The sequence below is a fragment of the Oncorhynchus gorbuscha genome, linkage group LG07 (genome assembly GCF_021184085.1).
Source record: "Oncorhynchus gorbuscha isolate QuinsamMale2020 ecotype Even-year linkage group LG07, OgorEven_v1.0, whole genome shotgun sequence".
In the NCBI taxonomy this organism is placed as follows: domain Eukaryota; kingdom Metazoa; phylum Chordata; class Actinopteri; order Salmoniformes; family Salmonidae; genus Oncorhynchus; species Oncorhynchus gorbuscha.
The window spans coordinates 41606228-41627004 of record NC_060179.1 but is presented as its reverse complement, the minus strand read 5'-3'; the positions used below and the strand labels follow the sequence as shown (position 1 = coordinate 41627004).

The window sequence follows — 20777 nt, the reverse complement described above, 5'->3', positions numbered from 1 at the left end:
TTAGATGCACTATTGTAAAGTGGCTGTTCCACTGGATGTCACAAGGTGAATGCACCAATTTGTAAGTCGCTCTGGATAAGAGTGTCTGCTAAATGACTTAAATGTAAATGTAAATGAGAGGCTGATCAACAACTACAGAAAGTGTTTGGTTGGAGTCATTGCAGCTAAAGGAGTCACTACCAGTTATTGAGTATAAGGGGGCAATTACTTTTTCACGCGGGCATATGGTGTTACATAACATTGTTTATTAACTACATTAAATAAGTATGTAATTGTTGTGTTATTTGTTCACTCTGGTTGCCCTTTGTCTAATATTAGGTTTTGGTTGAAGATCTGATAACATTCAGTATTAAAAAAAAATATGCAAAAGTAGAGCCAATTCTAAAAGGGGCAAATACTTTTTCACAGCACTGTAGCTCAGTAGAACCCACCCCGGTTTAGACCGGGCTTAGACTCTTATGGGTTAAAGTGCAAAACTGATTCTCAGCGTAATTCCGTTATGGTGGAATTGCCCAAGGCAAAAGGACCGTCATCTCCTGCCTTCAATTTCAGACCAGAAACGATGCAATTGTTGCATCTCTGAAGTGCAGTGACATTCCAGTCATCAGATGTGATTTAGTAGTTAGCATAATGGAAGCGAAGGTTTGCCAGAGATTGGAGACTGTTCAATGCTTTTCAAATAAGCATGATGCAGTGTCCTGCACAGTTTCTAGCCCAGGTGCCTTAACAGACTGGCCAATTGGAGACCAGGTTTAACGTTCCTCTCTTCCTTCGTTCCGTCTGCAGACAGAGACTTTGAGCCCCCGTGTGGTGGTGAGGAGGAGGATGATGAGGAGACCATCGAAGTGGAGGAGGAACAGGATGGCAATGACCCTGAGACCCAGAGGAGGGAGATTGAGCTGCTAAGACAGGAGGGGACCATGTCCCTGGCAGAGCTGCTCAGCACCCTCAAACGGCCCCTTTCACAGGTGGGTACCATTGACACAGGAGACTGGGCAGAGCCCCTCACTCAAACACATGCGTACTGCATTCCCATGCCCTTCCTTTGTATAAGCTGGTGCACATTAACCTAATTGTTCATACTTTTGTAAATGTTGTTATTTGGTGGAGACTGACTTTGTTCCTTCCACAGGGCTCGGAAGAAGAGTGCTCAGACAATTCGTCCACAACAGTGGACGAAGACGCAGAGTTCACAGCCAACGAAGAGGATGGTAAGTGAGGCCTTGTTATCCAATTGCAGTGAATGCTATGTGCATGTAAAGTAGCTCACTTGTCAATATGTTGACTTGGTTGTGAGTATTGTGTAATTATTTGTCCCTGTCTGTGGTTCTCAGCTGAAGATGAGGAGGACACCATCGCAGCCCAAGAGGTGGTGGAGGGGGAAGCAGATCACGCGGGCGAGCTGGATGACTTGGCCAAAGAAGGTAACCTCCCACATTACTAAAATAGTATAACAGCTGTATCTGCTGCACAGATGTTGAGTCCAATGTGCTGTCTAGTTGTTTTTCAGCTATTGTCATTACAAACTTATTCAAGACCATTCTAAACTTCATTTTCTTCCAATTCCCCTCCCAGGTGACATGACTGTGGAGGAGCTGGTGGAGAAGTACAAAGGAGCGTATGCCTCTGATTTCGAGGAGCCCTCGGCATCCGCCTCTCCTGCCAGCTCCGATGAGTCTGAAAATTCTGTAGACGAGCAAGAGGAGAGCGAGGAAGACAAAAGTGACGTGGAAAGCAACATCACCACCTCAGGTACTGCCCACTGTAACAAAACAGAATCTTTGCTCTCTAACCTAGTGAAAACTGTACGAAGCTTCACACTGAGCTTTCAGATTGAATTGATACTGTAGATGGACCTACAAACCAAAAACCTACTTTTCCCAGGGCCTTTTACCTTATGGATTTGACTGTCAGGCTAGTGCATTTGTCCTGATTTTATACCATGCTCACTGCATTACCCCTCTTCTCACCTAATCACTCACCAGATAATGAGGACAGTGGTGAGGAAGAGGTAATTGACAATGATGAAGAGGACAGTGATGAAGATGAGTGCGACGAAGGGATGGAAATCCTGCTGAAGGAGGGTGACCACAGTCCCCCTCTCCCAACCGGCCCGCGGCCCAAGAAGGAGATCAGCCACATTGCTGCTACTGCAGAGAGCCTGCAACCCAAAGGCTACACCCTAGCCACAACCAAGGTGGGTAACCCATGCCCTACAACACTGGCCAGATGATCAAACAAGGATCCTTTGCTATTAGTTTGTAGTTGACTTAAGGGAAAGGTTCATATTGTTCCATTCATTCCGTTCTAGCCATTACAATAAGCCTGTCCTCCAATAGCAAAATACACTACATGACCAAAAGTATGTGGACACCTGCTTGTCGAACATCTCATTCCAAAATCACGGGTGTTAATATGGAGTTGGTTCCATATTTTAAAAAAATGTGCACATTGATAAAATATTCTAAACATAAACACCTTATTTATATAAGTATTAGATCATTTTCTATGACACTCAAAATTGAGCTCAGGTGCATCCTGTTTCTATTGATCATCCTTGAGATGTTTCTACAACATGATTGGTAAATTCAATGGATTGGACATGACTTGGAAAGGCACACACCTGTCTATGTAAGGTCCCACAGATGACAGTGCGTGTCAGAGCAAAAACCAAGCCATGAGGTTGAAGGAATTGTCTGTAGAGCTCTGAGACAGGATTGGGTCATGGCACAGATCTGGGGATGGGTCCCAAAACATTTATGCAGCATTGACGGTCCCCAAAGAGCACAGTGGCCTCCATCAGTCTTAAATGGAAGACTCTTGAAACTACCAAGACTCTTCCTAGAGCTGGCTGCCCAGCCAAACTGAGCAATCAGGGGAGAAGGGCCTTGGTCAGGGAGGTGGTCGATGGTCTCTCTGACAGAGCTCCAGAGTTCCTCTGTGGAGATGGGAGAACCCTCCAGAAGGACAACCATCTTTGCAGCACTCCACTTATCAGGCCTTTATGGTAGAGTGGCCAGACAGAAGCCACTCCACAGTAAAAGGCACATGACAGCCTGCTTGGAGTTTGCCAAAAGGAACCTAAAGGAGTGTCAGACCATGAGAAACAAGATTCTCTGGTCAGATGAAACCAACATGAAACTCTTTGGCCTGAATGCCAAGCATCATGTCTGGAGGAAAGCTGTCACCATCCCTACGGTGAAGCATGGTGTGTGGCAGCATCATGCTGTGAGGATGTTTTTCAGCGGGAGGGACTGGGAGACTAGTCAGGATCGAGGGGAAATATGAACGGAGCGAAGTAAAGAGGGATCCTTGATGAAAACCTGCTCCAGAGTGCTCAGGACCTCAGACTGGGGTGAAGGTTCACCTTCCAACAGGACAACGACCCTAAGCATATAGCCAAAACAACATAAGAGTGGCTTCGGGACAAGTCTCTGAATATCCTTGAGTGGCCAAGCCAGAGCCCGGACTTGAACCTGATCTAACATCTCTGGAGAGACCTGAAAATAGGCTGTGCAGATATGCTCCCCATCCAACCTGACAGAGCTTTGAGAGGATCTGCAAAGAATAATGTAGAGTCAAACCCAAGTACTGAGTAAAGGATCTGAATACTTATGTAAATGGCTATTAAAGTTTTTTTTTTAAATATACTTTTGCTAACATTTCTAAAAACCTGTTTTTGCTTTATTGTTTGTTCTTCGTCAATAGGTTAAGACTCCCATTCCGTTCTTGCTGGTGGGCCAGCTGCGTGAGTACCAGCACATCGGCCTGGACTGGCTGGTCACCATGTACGAGAAGAAGCTCAACGGCATCCTGGCTGACGAGATGGGCCTGGGGAAGACCATCCAGACGATCGCCTTGCTAGCTCACCTCGCCTGTGAGAAGGGTAAAGACATTGAGTCATTCATACACTAACATTTCAACGTTTTACCAGGACAATAGAAGAGATGTACACAACCTATATATCGGATACTAAATCAAGTTGGTTGTTCAGGTAACTGGGGGCCCCATCTTATTATCGTGCCAACCAGTGTGATGCTGAATTGGGAGATGGAGCTGAAGCGCTGGTGTCCTGGATTCAAAATCCTCACTTATTACGGCAGTCAGAAGGAGAGGAAACTCAAGAGACAGGTAAACAATCACCAAATCCCCTCGTAAATGGATACAAATCGTCACTGGCACTTACTAACTCGGGCCTATCGCTCCTCACGATGACCCCTCTCCAGCGCACTCTGTTCTGGGCAGTCTTCTCCATCTTGTTTCACCCTTTGCCGATTTTCTAATTGTCTGCCTTAAGCTCCTGCCTCCAGGTATTTCTTTGGCAACCTCTTATCCTTTTCCCTTGCGAGTTCCAAAATAATCTTCACTGGCGCTGCCTCATCTCCTTTCTGGTGCTCCGTGTCTCATTCCAACGGAACAAAAAGTCAGTCTTGCATACTGAAGTGGATAAAAGCCCTGGCCCACTTGAAGTGGATCAATTCAAGTGCCAGATCCTTTCGATAAGCTAATAAAAACATCCTCTTTTTTTCAGGGTTGGACCAAGCCCAACGCCTTCCATGTGTGCATCACCTCCTACAAGCTGGTGCTGCAGGACCACCAGGCCTTCCGTCGCAAGTCCTGGCGCTACCTCATCCTGGATGAGGCCCAGAACATCAAGAACTTCAAGTCCCAGCGCTGGCAGAGCCTGCTCAATTTCAACAGGTCCGCACTAAGGGAGGAGGGAGGAGATGGTTGTAGATGCCCAGTATAACTGTTGCCATTGAACATCATAATCCTAATTTATGAATGAATAAATAATAATAATAACACAAAGGATTCTTCTAGCGTTTTCTAAAAACCTTCAGACAAGTGCTTCCATTTCTCTGCATTCTTCCTTTACTAATATCAGTCAAAATTATGACAACAAAAGCTGAAAGTTCTTAGTCCAGTAGAATACAAAAATCTTTAGTCACAACCTCTGGTCATTATAACGTCTTCTATGTTTTTTTTTCCTGGCCCCAGTCAGAGGCGCCTGCTCTTGACGGGAACCCCGCTGCAGAACAGCCTGATGGAGCTGTGGTCCCTGATGCACTTCCTCATGCCCCACGTCTTCCAGTCTCACCGGGAGTTTAAGGAGTGGTTCTCCAACCCACTCACCGGCATGATCGAGGGCAGCCAGGAGTACAATGAGGGCCTGGTCAAGAGGTTACATAAGGTAAGAACTCAGGCTGCCGTAGATGGAGGAACACACGCAGGTGGTCAAGAGGGGGTGGATTGGTCTGAATATTTAGGAGGGTCCAGATTATCTGTTAAATAAGAATGTACAATTTATCACCATGAACTGTTTTAGATGTTTGTGCTCATTTGAGATGTTTTGAAATCTATTCTGTTCCCTAACCCGACATATCACCACTTTTTGTTTTCCCCTTCCAGGTGCTCAGGCCGTTTCTGTTGAGGAGACTCAAGGTGGATGTGGAGAAGCAGATGCCTAAAAAATATGAGCATGTGGTGCGCTGCCGTCTGTCCAAGAGACAGCGCTTCCTCTACGATGACTTCATGGCACAGGCCTCGTAAGTACCTATAGACAAGGGTGTTACTGGAAGCAAATTAATGCATTGCAGGAGGGCTCATTGGTTTGAAAATCTGCCAGTAATTAGCTAATGAACTGTGCAGTCCTATTCCTAACATTTCCCAGAATGTTTTTACATCTATGATGTTGTACTTTAAACAGCTACTGTTGCTTAGATCATCTACAAGTTAGCATTGTATAGGAATTCCCCTTTTCTTTTTCGTCATCTCACTGTATTTCTCTCCCTTTCTATCGCTCTCTCTCTTAGCACCCGGGAAACGCTGGCCAGCGGTCACTTCATGTCTGTGATCAACATCTTGATGCAGCTCCGTAAAGTGTGTAACCACCCCAACCTGTTTGACCCGCGGCCCATCCACTCCCCCTTCATCACCAAGCCCATCGTCTTCCACACGGCCTCCCTGGTTCAGAGAGCCCTGGAGAGCTCCCCATTCAAGGTTAGTGTGTGTATGCACATATAAACATTTTAGATACATATAAAATGCATTTTTATATGTATCTAAACCTCCATAACCGAACCCCTCCACTCCTCTGTCCCTCAGCGCGGTGACCTGTCTTTGTTTGACCTGGTGGGTCTAGAGGCCAGCGTGTCCAGGTACAAGGCCGACGTGTTTCTGCCCCGACGGAAGGTCAGCCGCCAGCTGATCCATGAGGTCATGGAGTCCCCCGACCCTCCTCCCCGCCCCAAACCTGTCCGTATGAAGGTCAACAGGATGTTCCAGCCCTTACCTAAGGCTGATGGTTGCACAGTGCTGGTGGTGAACAACCCTCGTCTCCCCTGCCCGGTCACCCCTGCTGCTCAGGCCCCACGGCCCCGTCTCATCCAGGATGTGACCCCAACCCTCACCCCTTCACCTCTAGTCCAACAAGGTTAGTACTAAATAGCATGGATTTAGGAGTAAATAATACATGAATAGTTGCTGATTTGACATTGAAAAGATCAACACGATCCAAGTGTTTTTTTCCCCCGTTTTTTTTCTTTTACGGTCCGATTTTAACATGCAATTCCGTTCAACGTTTCTTGTGGAAACTTCTACACAGCCAGACACACTATTGTATTCTACACAACCCAGATCTAAAATAATCCTGTCTTCTCTTCCCTTGTTTCCATGAACCCTCAGCGGTGTATTCAGTGGCACCCACTGCCCCTTCACGCCCGCCTGTGCACCCCAGCGGCCCCTGTGCGGTGGGAACTGTCGTGAGGTCTGGCTCCCCAATGCCAGTCTTGGCTGTGCACTCGCCCACCGCCTCCTGTAACCCCGCCAGCCATTCCACCCCTACTTCCAGCAACGTCATGACTCAACGGGTTCTGCTCAGCCCTGACATGCAGGCCCGACTTCCCTGTGAGTTACCTGCCATTCTCTCAAACACTATCGGGCAACCAATGTGTGTGAACAGTGCATAAGAACAAACTGAAAATGCACTGGATTACCTTTATTAAAAAAAAAAGTGTATTCCTACTGGTGAAATTACCCTCGTCAGCATTTCTTTAATGACTCTCTCTTTCTCCATCTTAGCTGGGGAGGTGGTGAGTATTGCCCACCTGGCCTCGTTGGCTGGGCGTCCTGTGTCGTCGTGCCAGGGCAGTAAGCCTGTTACCTTCCAGCTGCAGGGCAACAAGCTCACCCTGTCTGGAACCCAGCTCCACCAGGTCCCTGTGGCCCCTCCACGCCCAGTACAAGGTCTACTCAGATCCTAACAGTAACTAAAGTATCATATGAATTGCCCATGTAATAAAACTCTTATGTGTTGATATAGGCAGCCATCTTGGTGTTCTATTCAATTTAGTGGTACAGTGTCTATCCTATACTGCGCTGACAGGAGTGTCTAAATGGGTTCTAACAGTGGGCGCCGCAGGTAACTTCATGCATCTGGTGACCAGCGGAGGGCAGCACCACCTCATCAGCCAGCCAGCCCAGGTAGCAGTGTTCAGTTCAGCCAACACCCATGCTGCCACCCCCTCTCCCGCACCCTCGGAAATCCAGCTGCCTCTCAACGCTTCTCAAGGTACAGCAGCGTCCCCCTTCAAGACTACGGTCACTGATCTGATCTTCTCTGGTTAGCCGTCTTTTACCCTGGACTTGTTTTTAAGCGGTTCATGGATGGTCATGTTCTTACTCGTCTTTCCTCTCCAGTGCCCTCCTCCGTGGTGACCAGCTCTGGGATCGTGAAGATCGTGGTACGCCAGTCAAGTAAGGAAGGAGGAGGTGTACCCACCCTGGCAGTGCCCCCTTCTCCACGCGTAGCCCCCCAGGCATCACCCTCCATACACCACCATGCCAATACCAACATTGCTCTGAGATCCCCCCTTGCATATTGCCACCCCGGACCCGCCACAGCTCAATACACCCTGGCCCCCCCTAGAACCCCTACGTCGGTCACAATTAGAACCTCTACCCCAGCCCCTCCTCGTATCCCAGCCCCTCCTCGAATCCCTATCCCAGCCCCTTCTCGAATCCCTATCCCAGCCCCTCCTCAAACCCCTACTCCTGCCCCCCTTCAGAACCCTACGCCAGCCCCCAGTCAGCAGGAGCCCCCTTGCCCAGTGCTGAAAGTAGTAAAGGGGCCAGCAGAAACCAGCACAGAACAGAAAGGTGAGTTGATGAATGCAAGTCATTTGAAAACTGTTTCTGTATTTACAATCCCTGTATTGAACAAGTCACTTCTCCTCTCTAGCTCGTCTGAATTCTTTGTCAACACGTGAGGAGAGCAGCGGCACTAAATCAGCAGTTCCTAAATCAGGGTCCCATGTTGGTGGATTTGTCCCCCCTCGACCTCGGGCACAACCTCGCCCACATCCTCGCTCCCCCTTCTACATGGTACTTCCACTACTTTTTTCTTTTACTAACCCCCCCCCCCCCTTGCTACTTGTTTAAATCACCATGTAGGTAGTAATGAGGTTGTCATATTTTCTAGCATATCCCACAGTAGTATCTTCTTGAGTTATGTCAGTCATCAGTCCACAGCATAATTCTTAACCTGACTCCTGTCATGTTCCTTTAAAGAGACTTCATAACTTTTTTGTATATTTTTTTTGACAATGCTGTGCCGATCTGATCCCGCCTCCCACTTTAACCTTGCAACCTCATTGGACATCATTCCACCTGCCAATCAACATTGGGCGAGTTAGTTTTGCATGGCCTGGTGCTGGCACTGGGCCATGTAAAACTAACTCGCCCAATGTCCCTCAAGTTTGGTTGTGGCTTATTCCTTGTTGTACAGACTAGTATGGCAAGAAAGCAATTGTGAGGATGTAATTGTATACTTATGGAAAAGTTATAGCTTACTTTGGTTTGCATCAAATGTCCTACTCCTTGAAAGCTGTGTAATAATTTATATATTGCATTTGCGTACGTGATAAATTATGATTGCTGAAAATCAACTGCAGTGTTGGATTGTTACATATCATGGAATGAATACCTGTCTGCATGTTTATAAGGACAGATGGCATGGAATTATTTGATTTGGATGGATGGTTGTAAAATAGAAAGGTACTTTATTTATTTCTTGAAGTATGTGAAATTTGCAGTATACATTTCTCGAGAGTTGTGTCTGTGATTCCCGCAATATATTCCAAAATTCAAACAAAATATACAGGCGGCAGCATTTAGGAGACACATGGTGTTTCTGATAAGTTTGACAATTGTTTTCTAATGTATTTGTTTGGCTACATTACCATCAATAGCGCACATCATTTTCTGCTTGGTTTCCAGATCAATGTAGCCTATTGAAAGAGAATGATGCAAGGATGTGATTGAAGTGTTTTTGCTGTGATCAAAATAACTAATGTTAAGTGCATGTAATAAGGCAATCCCACTCATTTCAGTGAGCTCACTCACTACATGAACGAGCGTGTCTCTCATGCACTAAATTATGCCAAGTTAAAATGTGATTCTGTGCCTTTTGCCGCTGGGAGAGAACTGCAGATGGTTTATTATTCATGTATGAGCCATACATTGACGCGTTGAGTCCAAAACGGGAGGTTAAAGAAAAGAACAAGGTTGTTTTCAGTCCTTTGGAGCTCCTCTTTAATTGTTTCTGTCTTATCAACTGACAAACTGTTCCTTTCCTCCCTGTCAGTCATGGCTGGCAGACAGCCGCAAGAAGCAGCGAGACAGCCGCCTGGCCCAAATCATCCGGATCAATGACCTGCACTGCAGCGCCAAGCCCGTGTACGGCCATGAGGTGCTGGACTTCCTCACCTTCCTCCCGGGCTCCTGCCCTGCTCCGGCCCCCAGGGCCCTGGGTCAGTGGGGCCGCTCGGGCCACACCGCCTGCTTGTTCGCCCAGTCCCACAGCACCGTGGACTACTGGGACCAAAGCTGCGCCCTGAGGGAGGCCATCCACACCACTGAGGACAGACTGCAGCTGCTCAAAGATGTGATAGAAAGGTAACAAACTGACTGCTGCTTTCCATTGTCTGGAATCACTAGACAGTCTAGATTTTTGTTCTAGCCCTTCACTAACACCTGTTTAAAAATTTAAAAAACAAATCACCAAGCCCTTCATTAGTTAAATCCAGTGTCTGTTTTTAAACACTTTCTGTTTATCTTTCTTGTGATGCCTACCTGATTTTTTTTTTTTTTTTTTTCCTCCAGGTTTACGTTTGTGATCCCACCGGTGGAGGCTCCGACCATCACCATGCACAGCTGCCACCCCCCTCCATCTCTGAGCCACAAGCAGGCCATGTTCACCTCGCTGCTCTCCTCCCAGGTGGTCCCGCTCACACGAAGTCTGCACCGCATCCAGTGCAACATGAGGACCCACTTCCCTGACCTGAGGCTGATCCAGTACGACTGCGGTGAGGCCCCACTCCTCAGACATCACACTTGTTTGTTCTATAGGACTTAACACCCTAGAGTCGATCGACACACCAGTGCGTCAATCTAAAAAAAATAGAAGAGTTAAAAAATGAACACTCTATGGAAAGGGGAGACTCTCACGAATACTAGGGTGGTCTCAAGCGCAAGGGAACTCGTCTGAAGTCGGTGCCGTTGACGTGCCAACTTGTTTGGACGCATCCGAACCGTTTGGTTTACTAACTAATGTGATCCCACTATGATCTATGACCCCCCCTCAATTGTCACGGGACTTTTTTTAAAGTAACCGTTACAGGTTTAAAAAAAAAAATGGCAGTGTGGAGGTAGTTTTGTTCCTACCCTAAAGTGGTTCAAAATGTCTAGATATCGGACAGACACTTCAAAACCTTATTCCTTATGACATTTTTTTTACTGTCTTTTTTTTTTACATTTAAGAATGTGTTTTATTAAATAATTGTTTTCTATTTTTTTGTGGATACCTGAAGGGGTCTTAAAATTCTAAATCAAATGGCTAAATGATCCATCTTAAAACAATTCCATATGTCAGCTTAGAACAATAGTTGGGGCCGGTACATCCTATGTAAACACAAACTCACTTTCTTGACAACAAACATGGAGAACTTTGACGAAAGGCTATCAGAACAAGCTCACAAATAAAGATGTCTTTATGATACCTCGTGTAGGGATTTCCAAGACAGGAAAATGAGTTTGAACTTCTGGAAAGAAATTGGGAGATAATGGGGATAGAATGCAGACCGTGGGGTAGAAAGACGCTGGATTGGCGCACATTCAACAAATCTGATCTAACAAAGTTGATATTTCTTAGGTCTGTCATGGTGATTTTGATGTATAGAACAAGCCCACAATGTGGTTACTAAAATCCGATTTGGATATACACGGGAAAACATAACTGGGAAGTTTTGGTCCCATGTTTTGGTCCCAAAAATCCCTGAAATTTTCCACACGCACAAAAAAAAAAATTCTCAATTTTGTGCAGATGTGTTTATATCCCTGTGAGCTTTTCTCCTTTGCCAAGATAATCCATCCACCTGGCAGGTGTGGCATATCAAGAAGCTAATTAAACAGCATGATCATTACACAGGTGCACCTTGTGCTGTGGACAATAAAAGGCCACTTGTTTGTCACACAACACATTGCCACAGATGTCTAATGTTTTTGGGAAGCGTGCAATTGGCACACTGACTGCAGGAATATCCACGAGAGCTGTAACCACGCCAGCCCAGGACCTCCACATCTGTCTTTTTCACCTGTGGGATTGTCTGAGGGGGACCTATGGCCTATGCCCTCCCAGGCCCACCCATGGCTGCACCCCTGCCCAGTCATGTAAAATCCATAGATTAGGGCCTAATGACTGATTTTCCTTAATGACCTGTAACTCTGTTAAAATCTTTGAAATTGTTGCTTTTTATATTTTTGTTCAGTATGTTTGACTTTTTGCTGCATAACATTTAGAAGTTGTTAGAACTGAATAACTACGAGTGGTGCGGTGCAGACTAATTTATTGAATGCGTATGACAGCTTGCTGAAAGATCGCAAGATAAATGAATGCTCTGACTTCTGCGGGGGCCGTATTGCAGCAAATGCGGTCCAGCCATTGCAGACATTGGATTGACCATGCAGAGTCTTTTTGGCTGTGTGTTTGCACACACCATGACACGAAAAGCCACTGTGTTAACTAGAAGTGTTGTTACTTCAATGATGGGACACAGTCTCTCTGGGTTCACTGGGTCTGGCTCGGGTTCTGTGTCTCTGGGTTCAGTTCTCCAGAGCAGCGTGTCTTTCAGTTGAAGACATTGAGGCATTTGTCTGAGGGGGGAAAAAAGTGTTTTTAACTCAATACAGCCTTTGGACAATAACACTGTGGTGTGTGTGTGGGCAGGTAAGCTGCAGACGCTCCACACTCTGCTGCGACGGCTGAAGGAGGGCCAACACCGCGTGCTCATCTTCACCCAGATGACCCGCATGCTGGACGTGCTGGAGCAGTTCCTTGGCTACCATGGGCACATCTACCTTCGCCTGGACGGCAGCACCCGTGTCGAGCAGAGACAGGTGAGTGGCGCTGTGACTCCTGAGCTCTATGGGATTCTGTTGTTGTGTTGGTCTTCAGCAAACTCAGTCAGTAGGAGTCAATTCCATTCCTGAAGGAATTTTCCGGCTATTTGGTTTCTTGAGTTGAATGGAATTGACCCGGAGTTCAACACTGTGCTGAAACTGCTAACAGATGCTGACTGTCGGTTGAAAACCAAAAACATTTGTTTCTCCTGTGTCCATCATACATCTTTCTCTCCCTCTCAGTCCTTGATGGATCGCTTCAACGCTGACCACCGCATCTTCTGCTTCATCCTGTCCACGCGTAGCGGCGGCGTGGGGGTGAACCTCACAGGCGCCGACACGGTGGTGTTCTACGACAGTGACTGGAATCCCACCATGGACGCCCAGGCCCAGGACCGCTGCCACCGCATCGGACAGACCCGCGATGTCCACATCTACAGGTGCCCAGTTGAAACCCTCCCCTGAAAGTCTCCAGAAACGGCATGAGCTGTCCTCGTACTTCGACTCCGAAGGTATGACAATGTGTGTTTGAAGGTCTGGTGTGACTATTCCCCCCCCCTTCCAGGCTGATCAGTGAGCGCACGGTGGAGGAGAACATCCTGAAGAAGGCCAACCAGAAGAGGATGCTGGGAGACATGGCGATCGAAGGAGGCAACTTCACCACTGCTTTCTTCAGACAGGTACGTCTCCACTGACACTAGTCTTTGACGTCGTCCATTTGCTCTGACTTGAGGGCAGTTCAAAAACGAACTACGCTCCTCTCTCTCCTCTCAGCAAACCATCAGGGAACTATTTGATGTGACGGAGGGGGAGAAGAAGGAGATGATCGTGGAGCTCTCTGTGCCCCAGCCTGAGGAAGAGGAGACTGTCAACAAACAGAGCACCACCATCCTGGAGCAGGTCAGTCACAACCAACACACTGGCAATAACAGGATGTATAGGATGTTTACTGGTGTGTTCAGAGCAGGTGTTTCTCAGACCATAGACGCCTGTTTATACCACAACATACAGCAGCAGGAGTCTGGAAGAGACCCAGAGACTAGCACCTGAGTGTTTGGATCAGCACGGACTCCATACGAACAAGATTTGAAAATACAATGAATAAACTTGATTATTAGAGATCAAATGATTGTGTTATTTAAGTCAGCAAACATCTTACTCCAGGTGGCACTGTTCCCATAAACTAATTTTCTCTCTCTGCCACAGGCCCTGTGTCGTGCCGAGGATGAGGAGGACATAGTGGCCGCCTCCCAAGCCAAAGCAGAGCAGGTAGCTGAACTGGCAGAGTTCAACGAGGCCATCCCATTGGACGAGGCTGGTGAAGGGAGGGACCCAGAAGAAGAGGAGCTCTCCAAGGCCGAGCAGGAGATAGCGGCTCTTGTGGAGCAGGTGATTGTTGCTCAATATCCCTGTTTTTGGCCTATCCCATCTGTTATTTGACGATGTGGAGCAAATCTGACGGCCTGTTTTTTTCCCCCGCGTCTCAGCTAACTCCTATAGAACGCTATGCTATGAACTTCCTAGAGGATTCACTGGAGGATGTGTGCAAGGAGGAATTAAAGCAAGCAGAGGTAAGTTTGCTAATTCTCAGTGCATTTAAGAAAGCTTGACATGTGTCCATGTTTAATGGGTTCACCCTATTACAGACCTGAGTTAAAATAAAAATCACTAGCGACTGCCCATCTCTCTGCTCTGTGTTTACAGGAGCAGGTGGAGGCTGCCAGGAAGGGGCTGGACCAGGCAAAGGAGGAGGGCCTGAAGCTGCAAGCAGGCTCCTCAGACAACGACGACGAGGACTTCTCATCACAGCCAGTAGAGGAGCCCTCCACTCCCGGGTCGGGCCGCCGCCCACGCAAACACAAAGAGAAAGGCGCCCCCTCCACCAGGACCAGCGGCAGGCTCCGAGGGACCACGGCCTCCCCAGAGCCCGACACCCCAACCCCCACCCCCAGAGAAGTGCCTGAAAGACTCCGCTCTGCTCTGAGAGGACGAGGGGGGACCAAAGACACCACCACCCCGGCTCACACAGAGCACCCAAGAGTCCACACCAACTCATCAAGGCTCCAGGAATCTGCCAAACCTGCAGCGACAACCACTGCCTCTCCTCGAGACTCCAGTCTCATATCCGGGGCGGCAGCGCCACTTCTCCGGACCCAGTCCCACTCCAGTTCAGTGCCTTCCACTGCCACCAGTCCTCCAGCTGGGAAACCACTGACACAACCAAGGGAGTCGGACACTGAGTCACCCAGGAGGGAGCAGGGAGAGTGTGTCTCCTTGGATTCCATGTGTCCGGTGGACCACCAGTCATACTCTGCCCAGGCCAGGGATTATGACAGCAGGGACCAGAAGTCCCTGTCTCCCCCCTTGGTGTGCTCTCTCTCCCGGTCGCCACGCAAGCGCCAGTCAGCCGACGGGGAGGTCCTGCTAGGCCTCCCGGAACATTCTCCGTCGGCCAAGGTCCTGCGGAAGCTCCCTGGTCGCCTGGTGACAGTGGTGGAGGACAAGGAGCCCAGGAAGAGGAGGAGAGGCAGCGGAACGGGAGGAGGCTCATCAGAGGAGACGGAGCGCGCAGAGTCGGGCCGAGGCTCAGATGTGCCAAGCGGAGACGCTACATCCCAGGCCCCTGACAAAACCAACCAGTCCCCCAAAGAGAAAGATAAAGGGACGGCCTCAAAATACTCCTCAAAGATCACCAACCTCCCAGAGGACCTTTTAAGACACACCCATCCTGCCAGAAACTACCCTCCTTATTCCCCACCTCACCACTCCCCTGACATGCCGGTGCTGAGGAACCTGCCGGTGCGGCGGCGGCTTGAGAGTGAGTCTCGCGTGGCGGCCCAGTTAGGAGAGCAGGGTCTGGGCCGAGGGAGAGGAGGGAACTACCACAGGAAAATGGACACTCAGCCAGGAAATGAAGGCACCGCGTCCTCGGGCACTAATGTTGCTAACTCGATCCCGCCGTTGAAACGAAAGAGGGGCCGACCCCCTAAGACTCCCCTCAGGGTGGTGGAACCCCAGCCAGAGCATCTATCCCCTCCCCACCCTAACTTACCAAGTGAGGAGGGGAGCCCCCCCTTCTCCGCAAAACGCAAGAGAGGTCGTCCCCGCAAAAACTTTGGGTGCAAAAATGCCGTGGGTGCAGGAAAGATCTCAAACGCCCCCACTGCCAGCACCACCAGCCAAGCTAGTTCCCTGTCTGACACTGCTGCTGCAGACACAGAGCCACTAGCCCAGTCTACCCCCACTAAGCCTCAAACTGTGGCCACCTCTGCTGTCTGCACCAGCCAAGCCTCTCTGTCTACCAAAGCTGAGGACTCCACCGCAACATTAAAAGCAGACACTAAGACTGAGTTCCCTACCACAACCCCAACTGCTATTCCTGCGCCAAGCCGAACTCAAGTTCCCACCTCAATTCAAATCTCTGTCTCCACCTCAAACTCAAGCTCTGTTCCTGCCTCAAGCTCACCCATAGTTTCCACCCCAAGCTCACACACAGTATCCACATCGAGGATGACCTTTGGTCATGCCTCAAGGTCAACCTCTGGTCCAATCCGAATTCCAACCGCAGTCCTCACTTCAACACTGGCCCAATTCCTCACTTCAAGACCTAGAGTCACCACTTCACCGCCAGTCTCCACTTCTCCATCAATCTCCACAACAACTGCCACACAAATCTTCACCCCTACCCCCAACAAGATTTCCACTCCTCCCCTTGCCCAAATCACTATCCCTACTCCAGCTCTAGCCCAAATCCCAAAAATTGCCACATCAGCCTCTACTCCAACCAGCACCCCCACACCAACATTCACACATGTGAAACCAACCCTTACTCCGGTCCCTACCACAGTTGTCACAACTAATCTACCAACACTTAGTAAACCCACCACAACCTCAATTGCAAATCTAACCACAATTTCCACACCAGCCCCACCCAGAATTGTCACCACCGTTACACCAGCCCCAAACACAGACGCCGCAGCAGCAGCAGCAGCAGCTCCTGCCACAACCTCCATACCAACTTCTACCAAAATCACCACCACAACCCCCACACCAGGCCCTACGCCAACCATCACGTCAACTGCTACACCAGACCCTACCACAACGGTCACAAATATCAAACCAACCCACACACCAGTCCCTACCATGATCAACACAACCTCTGTTCCAATTCCCAACACTATCCCCACAGCAGCCCCAACCAGAATTGTCACCACCGTTACAGCAGCTCCTGCCACAACCTCCATAACAACTTCTACCAAAATCACCCCCACTTCAACCATCACATCAACTGCTACACCAGATCCTACCACAACTGTCAAACCAACCCATACTCCAGTCCCTACCACGATCACCACAACCTCTGTTCCAATTCTCAACACCATCCCCACAGCAACCACAACCAGAACTGTCACCACTGTTACTGCAGCCACTACCACAACACCAAACCCCACCCATTCCCAAGTACCCATCACCACCAAAATCCACACCCAGATATCCACTCCAAGTTCAACACAAGTACCCCCCCGAGCCCAAATTCCTGTTACGTCCAGCATCTCCACTGCTGTGGCTGTCACCGAGAACCAGGCTTTGGAACCTGCTCCAGTGGAGACTGCCCATAACAGAGACTCCGAGAAGATAACAGACATGGAGGTAGAAGAGGATGGAGAAGAGGAGATTAGTGACTCTCATCCGAAAAAGAGGAAAGTGGAGAATTCTGAAGCCAAAGACACTGTCCCAGAGGCCCCAGTGGCTCCTCGGACAGAAGAAACTGATAAACAGAAGGTAGAGGAGAGCGTCGGCGATGACAGAGCCACCAGCAAGAAAAGGCCTCTCAGTCGCCAGAGCAGTCAAGAGTCTGTGCGCTCCTCCTCTCCTTCCTCTGTGTGTTCCACATCCACTCCCACACGGTCAGCCCAACACAAGAAGGATGCAGAGAAGAGGGCACCTGCCAAGAAGATGCGAGGGGAGGTTTCCTCTGACCCAGAGAAGGGGGAGGGAAAGGCAGAGAAAGATTTCACCAATGATACTCAGAGGAAGCAGTCCAGGTCCTCCTCTTCAGACTCTGACACCTCTGAAACCAGGAAGGAGCGCCTCCTCACCCGCTCAGCCCAGAGCCGACAGGAGACCGAGAGGGATGGAAGACCCACCAGGAGCTCTGAACGTGTGGGCAGGAACGTGTCCAACAACACCGGTACTGATGAGTCTGGCAGCCAGACATCCTCTGTGAGAGTCACCCGGAAATCTTCTGTTCGTCAGCCCACCCCAGAGAGAAAACCCCAGTCCAACAGTGTGCCCTCTAGCCAGCCAGAGGTCCTAGGGAAGAGGTGTTCAGCCCTGAACGCTGCAGCCAAACTCCTTGCCATGCGAGGCAGGATCGACACCCCTGGCAGCAGGAAAGACCCTGCGGCTAAGACCAGTGGCCAGAATGCCACTTCTCCTGCTTCCTCTGACAAGAACCAGAAGTCCAAATCTAAAAGTGTACCTGCCACTCCGCCTACCAACTGCAACAACAAAGTAGGAAGCAGCAAGACAACCCCAACCCAGTCAAGCCGCACCGCTGCACGTTCCACCCGCCAGTGCCCTGGTCCCCTCGTCCCGGCCTTGGAGACGAACAGCAAGAGGGGGAGCAAAAAGGAGGAGAAGGAAAAGAAGAAGCCCTCCGAGGGAAAGGAGGAGGGTGAGCGGGAGACGCGCTTGTCCAGGGGCCACAGTGCATGCAGCAGCATGAGTAGCGATGGTGGTGGAGGGAGCAGCAGGAGCCAGAGCAGCAGCAGTAGCCTCAGCTCCCAGAGCACCGGGCCCAGGTGCAACCACTCACGAGCACCCTCCTCCGGCAGTGAACGTGAACGCAGCACCGAGAGGGGCAGGAGGCGCAGCCACAGGAAGGAAGGAGAGGGCCGTGGGAGGGAGACCCGGAAGGAAAGAAAGGAGAGGCACGCCCAGAAGCGGGAGAGGCTTTCCCAGGAAGGGAACGCCGGCTCGGGAGAGGGCACCCCGGACAGGGTGCTGCGCAGCGTGGCGGCTATGGCAGCGGCTCAGGCCCGCACACCAGCCGCTAACACCCGCTCCTCCTCCGCCCAACACAACAAGACTTGATGGGAGGACTAGAGATGAGGAGTGAGGGATTCTGACTGGAAGCATAGAGGGGTAGGTTGTAACAGAGGAGAAATGACCTCTAAAGTTGCTGCTTTGTCTACACTGACAGACCAGAGCAGAACAATGAGTGTTGTGCAGGTCAGTGACCTCTCTCCCTCTTGGGCCCCTCTCCCCCCCAACCCACATTAAAGCTGGTCTCCTCTCCAGTTCAGCCATCATCAACTGGGGGAAAGGCTCAGGGATGCCAGACTGTGTGCAAAGAGAAAGGTGGCACCATGGTAGTGCCATTCCAGAGGTGAGCTGTTGCTAGTCCTGAAGGTGTCACTTCATGCTGAGACAGTGACTTGACTGCGGGGACTTTGTTGCGAGTGAGTAAATTGTTAGTTCACACTATGTACTGTAAAACATTTAAAAAGACTGGAATACTAAGAGATGTATGTGTCCGAGAGAGATTTAAATTGTGCCCTATGTACAGAGTTTATTCGCTGCCAGGGTTATTGATTCAAAATAAGCTTGTGAGTGACAGTTATATCGTAAGATGAAGGTTTTAGACAGTTGGGTACTGGACATATTGTCAACTGTTCTGTTTCCAGTCAGTTGATAAGTGATGGATATTTTATGGTTTCTTCCAGGGAACTGGGAAGAGAGCAGATCTGTAAATGTGATCTTTGCTGCACTATGCTGGAGTTGGTCTTTGCTTGGGCCTCCCTATCTTGTGATTTTCTGCCCACCTTTTTAAATCCAGCCTGCATTTTTTTTATTTGCACATCAGACATGTTGTCCTCAGCATAATTTGAGTGAGTAATTTGATTTTTATTACATCAATTTCAATCAAAATACTACTATGTTCCTGGTACCTCACACAATGCATCTTTCAAGCTCTAAATATGTCTGTCTTTCTTGAGCTTCTGCATCTTGAAGATAGTACTTATTTTGCTTACTGGCAATGCAGAAACAGGAGCAGAACTTTGATTTAATTCTCCTCACCTTTCCAAAGTCAGTCAGACATTATGGTCAACGTCATGCAGTTGATCTAAAAGGGGATTGAATCCATGTGAATAAAATGAGTGCCTATTAGGCCGAGCAGGTGGACGGAGATCCCAGTTTGCCTTGTCCAAGTACCTGACGTTGGGGTGTCGTCATTAGTACAAAAAATATTTAAAAAATCCACCTTCTGTAAATCACAAGTAAAGCACCCTATGCATCAGTGCTATCAAATTCTATATCATTTTTTACTATTGTCATTTCTTCATTGCACCTCTTTCATGTAAGTACTTGGACAGAACATGTGAATAAAACACTGGTACAGTTCCAGGTGGCTCTATATATTGTCAATTTACTTTGAGGACTTGCATTTGGAAAAGCTATTTTTGGGCAGGGTGCTGTTTTGAGTGAATGGGTGGGTGGAATATGGTAATGGTCTTATTTTGTTATCTTGATGTCTTTCATTTGTTACATTCCTCTGTTCCCTTGTAATTCCACATTGTTTTACTTGAAAGATTAATAGACAATGAGTTGAATAAAAAGACCAAAAATGTATTGGGTGTTTGGATGTCTTACTGACTAATTTATGGAAAACAGCATCTGCTAAATGGCTAAAGTGGAAATGTGTTTGTGCACGGTGCTTGTATTATACATCTCATTAGGTGTCATGCAGGATTTGTTGTAAGATTAATATTGCTGGTTGGAATGTAGGCATATGGGGCAAATGTATACTGAACAAAAATATCAATGCAACCTGCAAGATTTTTCTGAGTTATGTAAGGAAATCAGTCAATTGAAATAAATTCATTAGGCCCCAATTTATGGATTTCACATCATGGCTGTGCCTCAGAGGGCAAAGGCATACTCACTTGGCAGCCAGGCCCAGCCAATCAGAATGAGTTTTTCCCCCACAAGGGCTTTATTACAGACAGAAGTACCCACACACGATCCTGCAAGTGAAGAAGCCAGATGTGGAGGTCCTGGGCTGGTCTGTGGTTGTGAGGTCAGTTGGACATACTGCCAAATTATCTAAAACAACGGAGGCAGTTTAGGGTAGGGAAATTTACTTTTAATTATCTGGTGGACATTCCTGCAGTCAGCATGCCAATTGCACGCTCCCTCAACTTGACATCGTGTTGTGACAAAACTACATTTTATTGGCCTCGGCACAAGGTGCACCTTAAATTGAACATGCTGTTTTATTAGCTTATTGAAATGCACACCTGTCAGGTGGATTA

General features: G+C 48.6%; 1 protein-coding gene across 1 annotated transcript in view; it reads left to right on the top strand.

Moving 5' to 3' along the window:
- Positions 1-20094, top strand: part of LOC124039865 (helicase SRCAP-like) — a 30618-nt gene extending 10524 nt beyond the window's left edge. Inside the window, exons 7-32 of the mRNA XM_046356353.1 lie at positions 787-968; positions 1133-1211; positions 1335-1424; positions 1576-1752; positions 1986-2197; positions 3709-3886; positions 3995-4131; positions 4532-4701; positions 5002-5194; positions 5413-5549; positions 5817-6003; positions 6109-6436; positions 6688-6909; positions 7084-7248; positions 7412-7573; positions 7702-8160; positions 8243-8385; positions 9647-9957; positions 10165-10367; positions 12287-12456; positions 12703-12899; positions 13025-13139; positions 13234-13359; positions 13666-13848; positions 13947-14030; positions 14164-20094. Coding sequence (XP_046212309.1) covers positions 787-968; positions 1133-1211; positions 1335-1424; positions 1576-1752; positions 1986-2197; positions 3709-3886; positions 3995-4131; positions 4532-4701; positions 5002-5194; positions 5413-5549; positions 5817-6003; positions 6109-6436; positions 6688-6909; positions 7084-7248; positions 7412-7573; positions 7702-8160; positions 8243-8385; positions 9647-9957; positions 10165-10367; positions 12287-12456; positions 12703-12899; positions 13025-13139; positions 13234-13359; positions 13666-13848; positions 13947-14030; positions 14164-18555 — 9002 coding nt within the window. The 3' untranslated portion in view covers positions 18556-20094. The remainder of the gene's footprint in view (positions 1-786; positions 969-1132; positions 1212-1334; positions 1425-1575; positions 1753-1985; positions 2198-3708; positions 3887-3994; positions 4132-4531; positions 4702-5001; positions 5195-5412; positions 5550-5816; positions 6004-6108; positions 6437-6687; positions 6910-7083; positions 7249-7411; positions 7574-7701; positions 8161-8242; positions 8386-9646; positions 9958-10164; positions 10368-12286; positions 12457-12702; positions 12900-13024; positions 13140-13233; positions 13360-13665; positions 13849-13946; positions 14031-14163) is intronic.
- Positions 20095-20777: the final 683 nt, after the last annotated feature.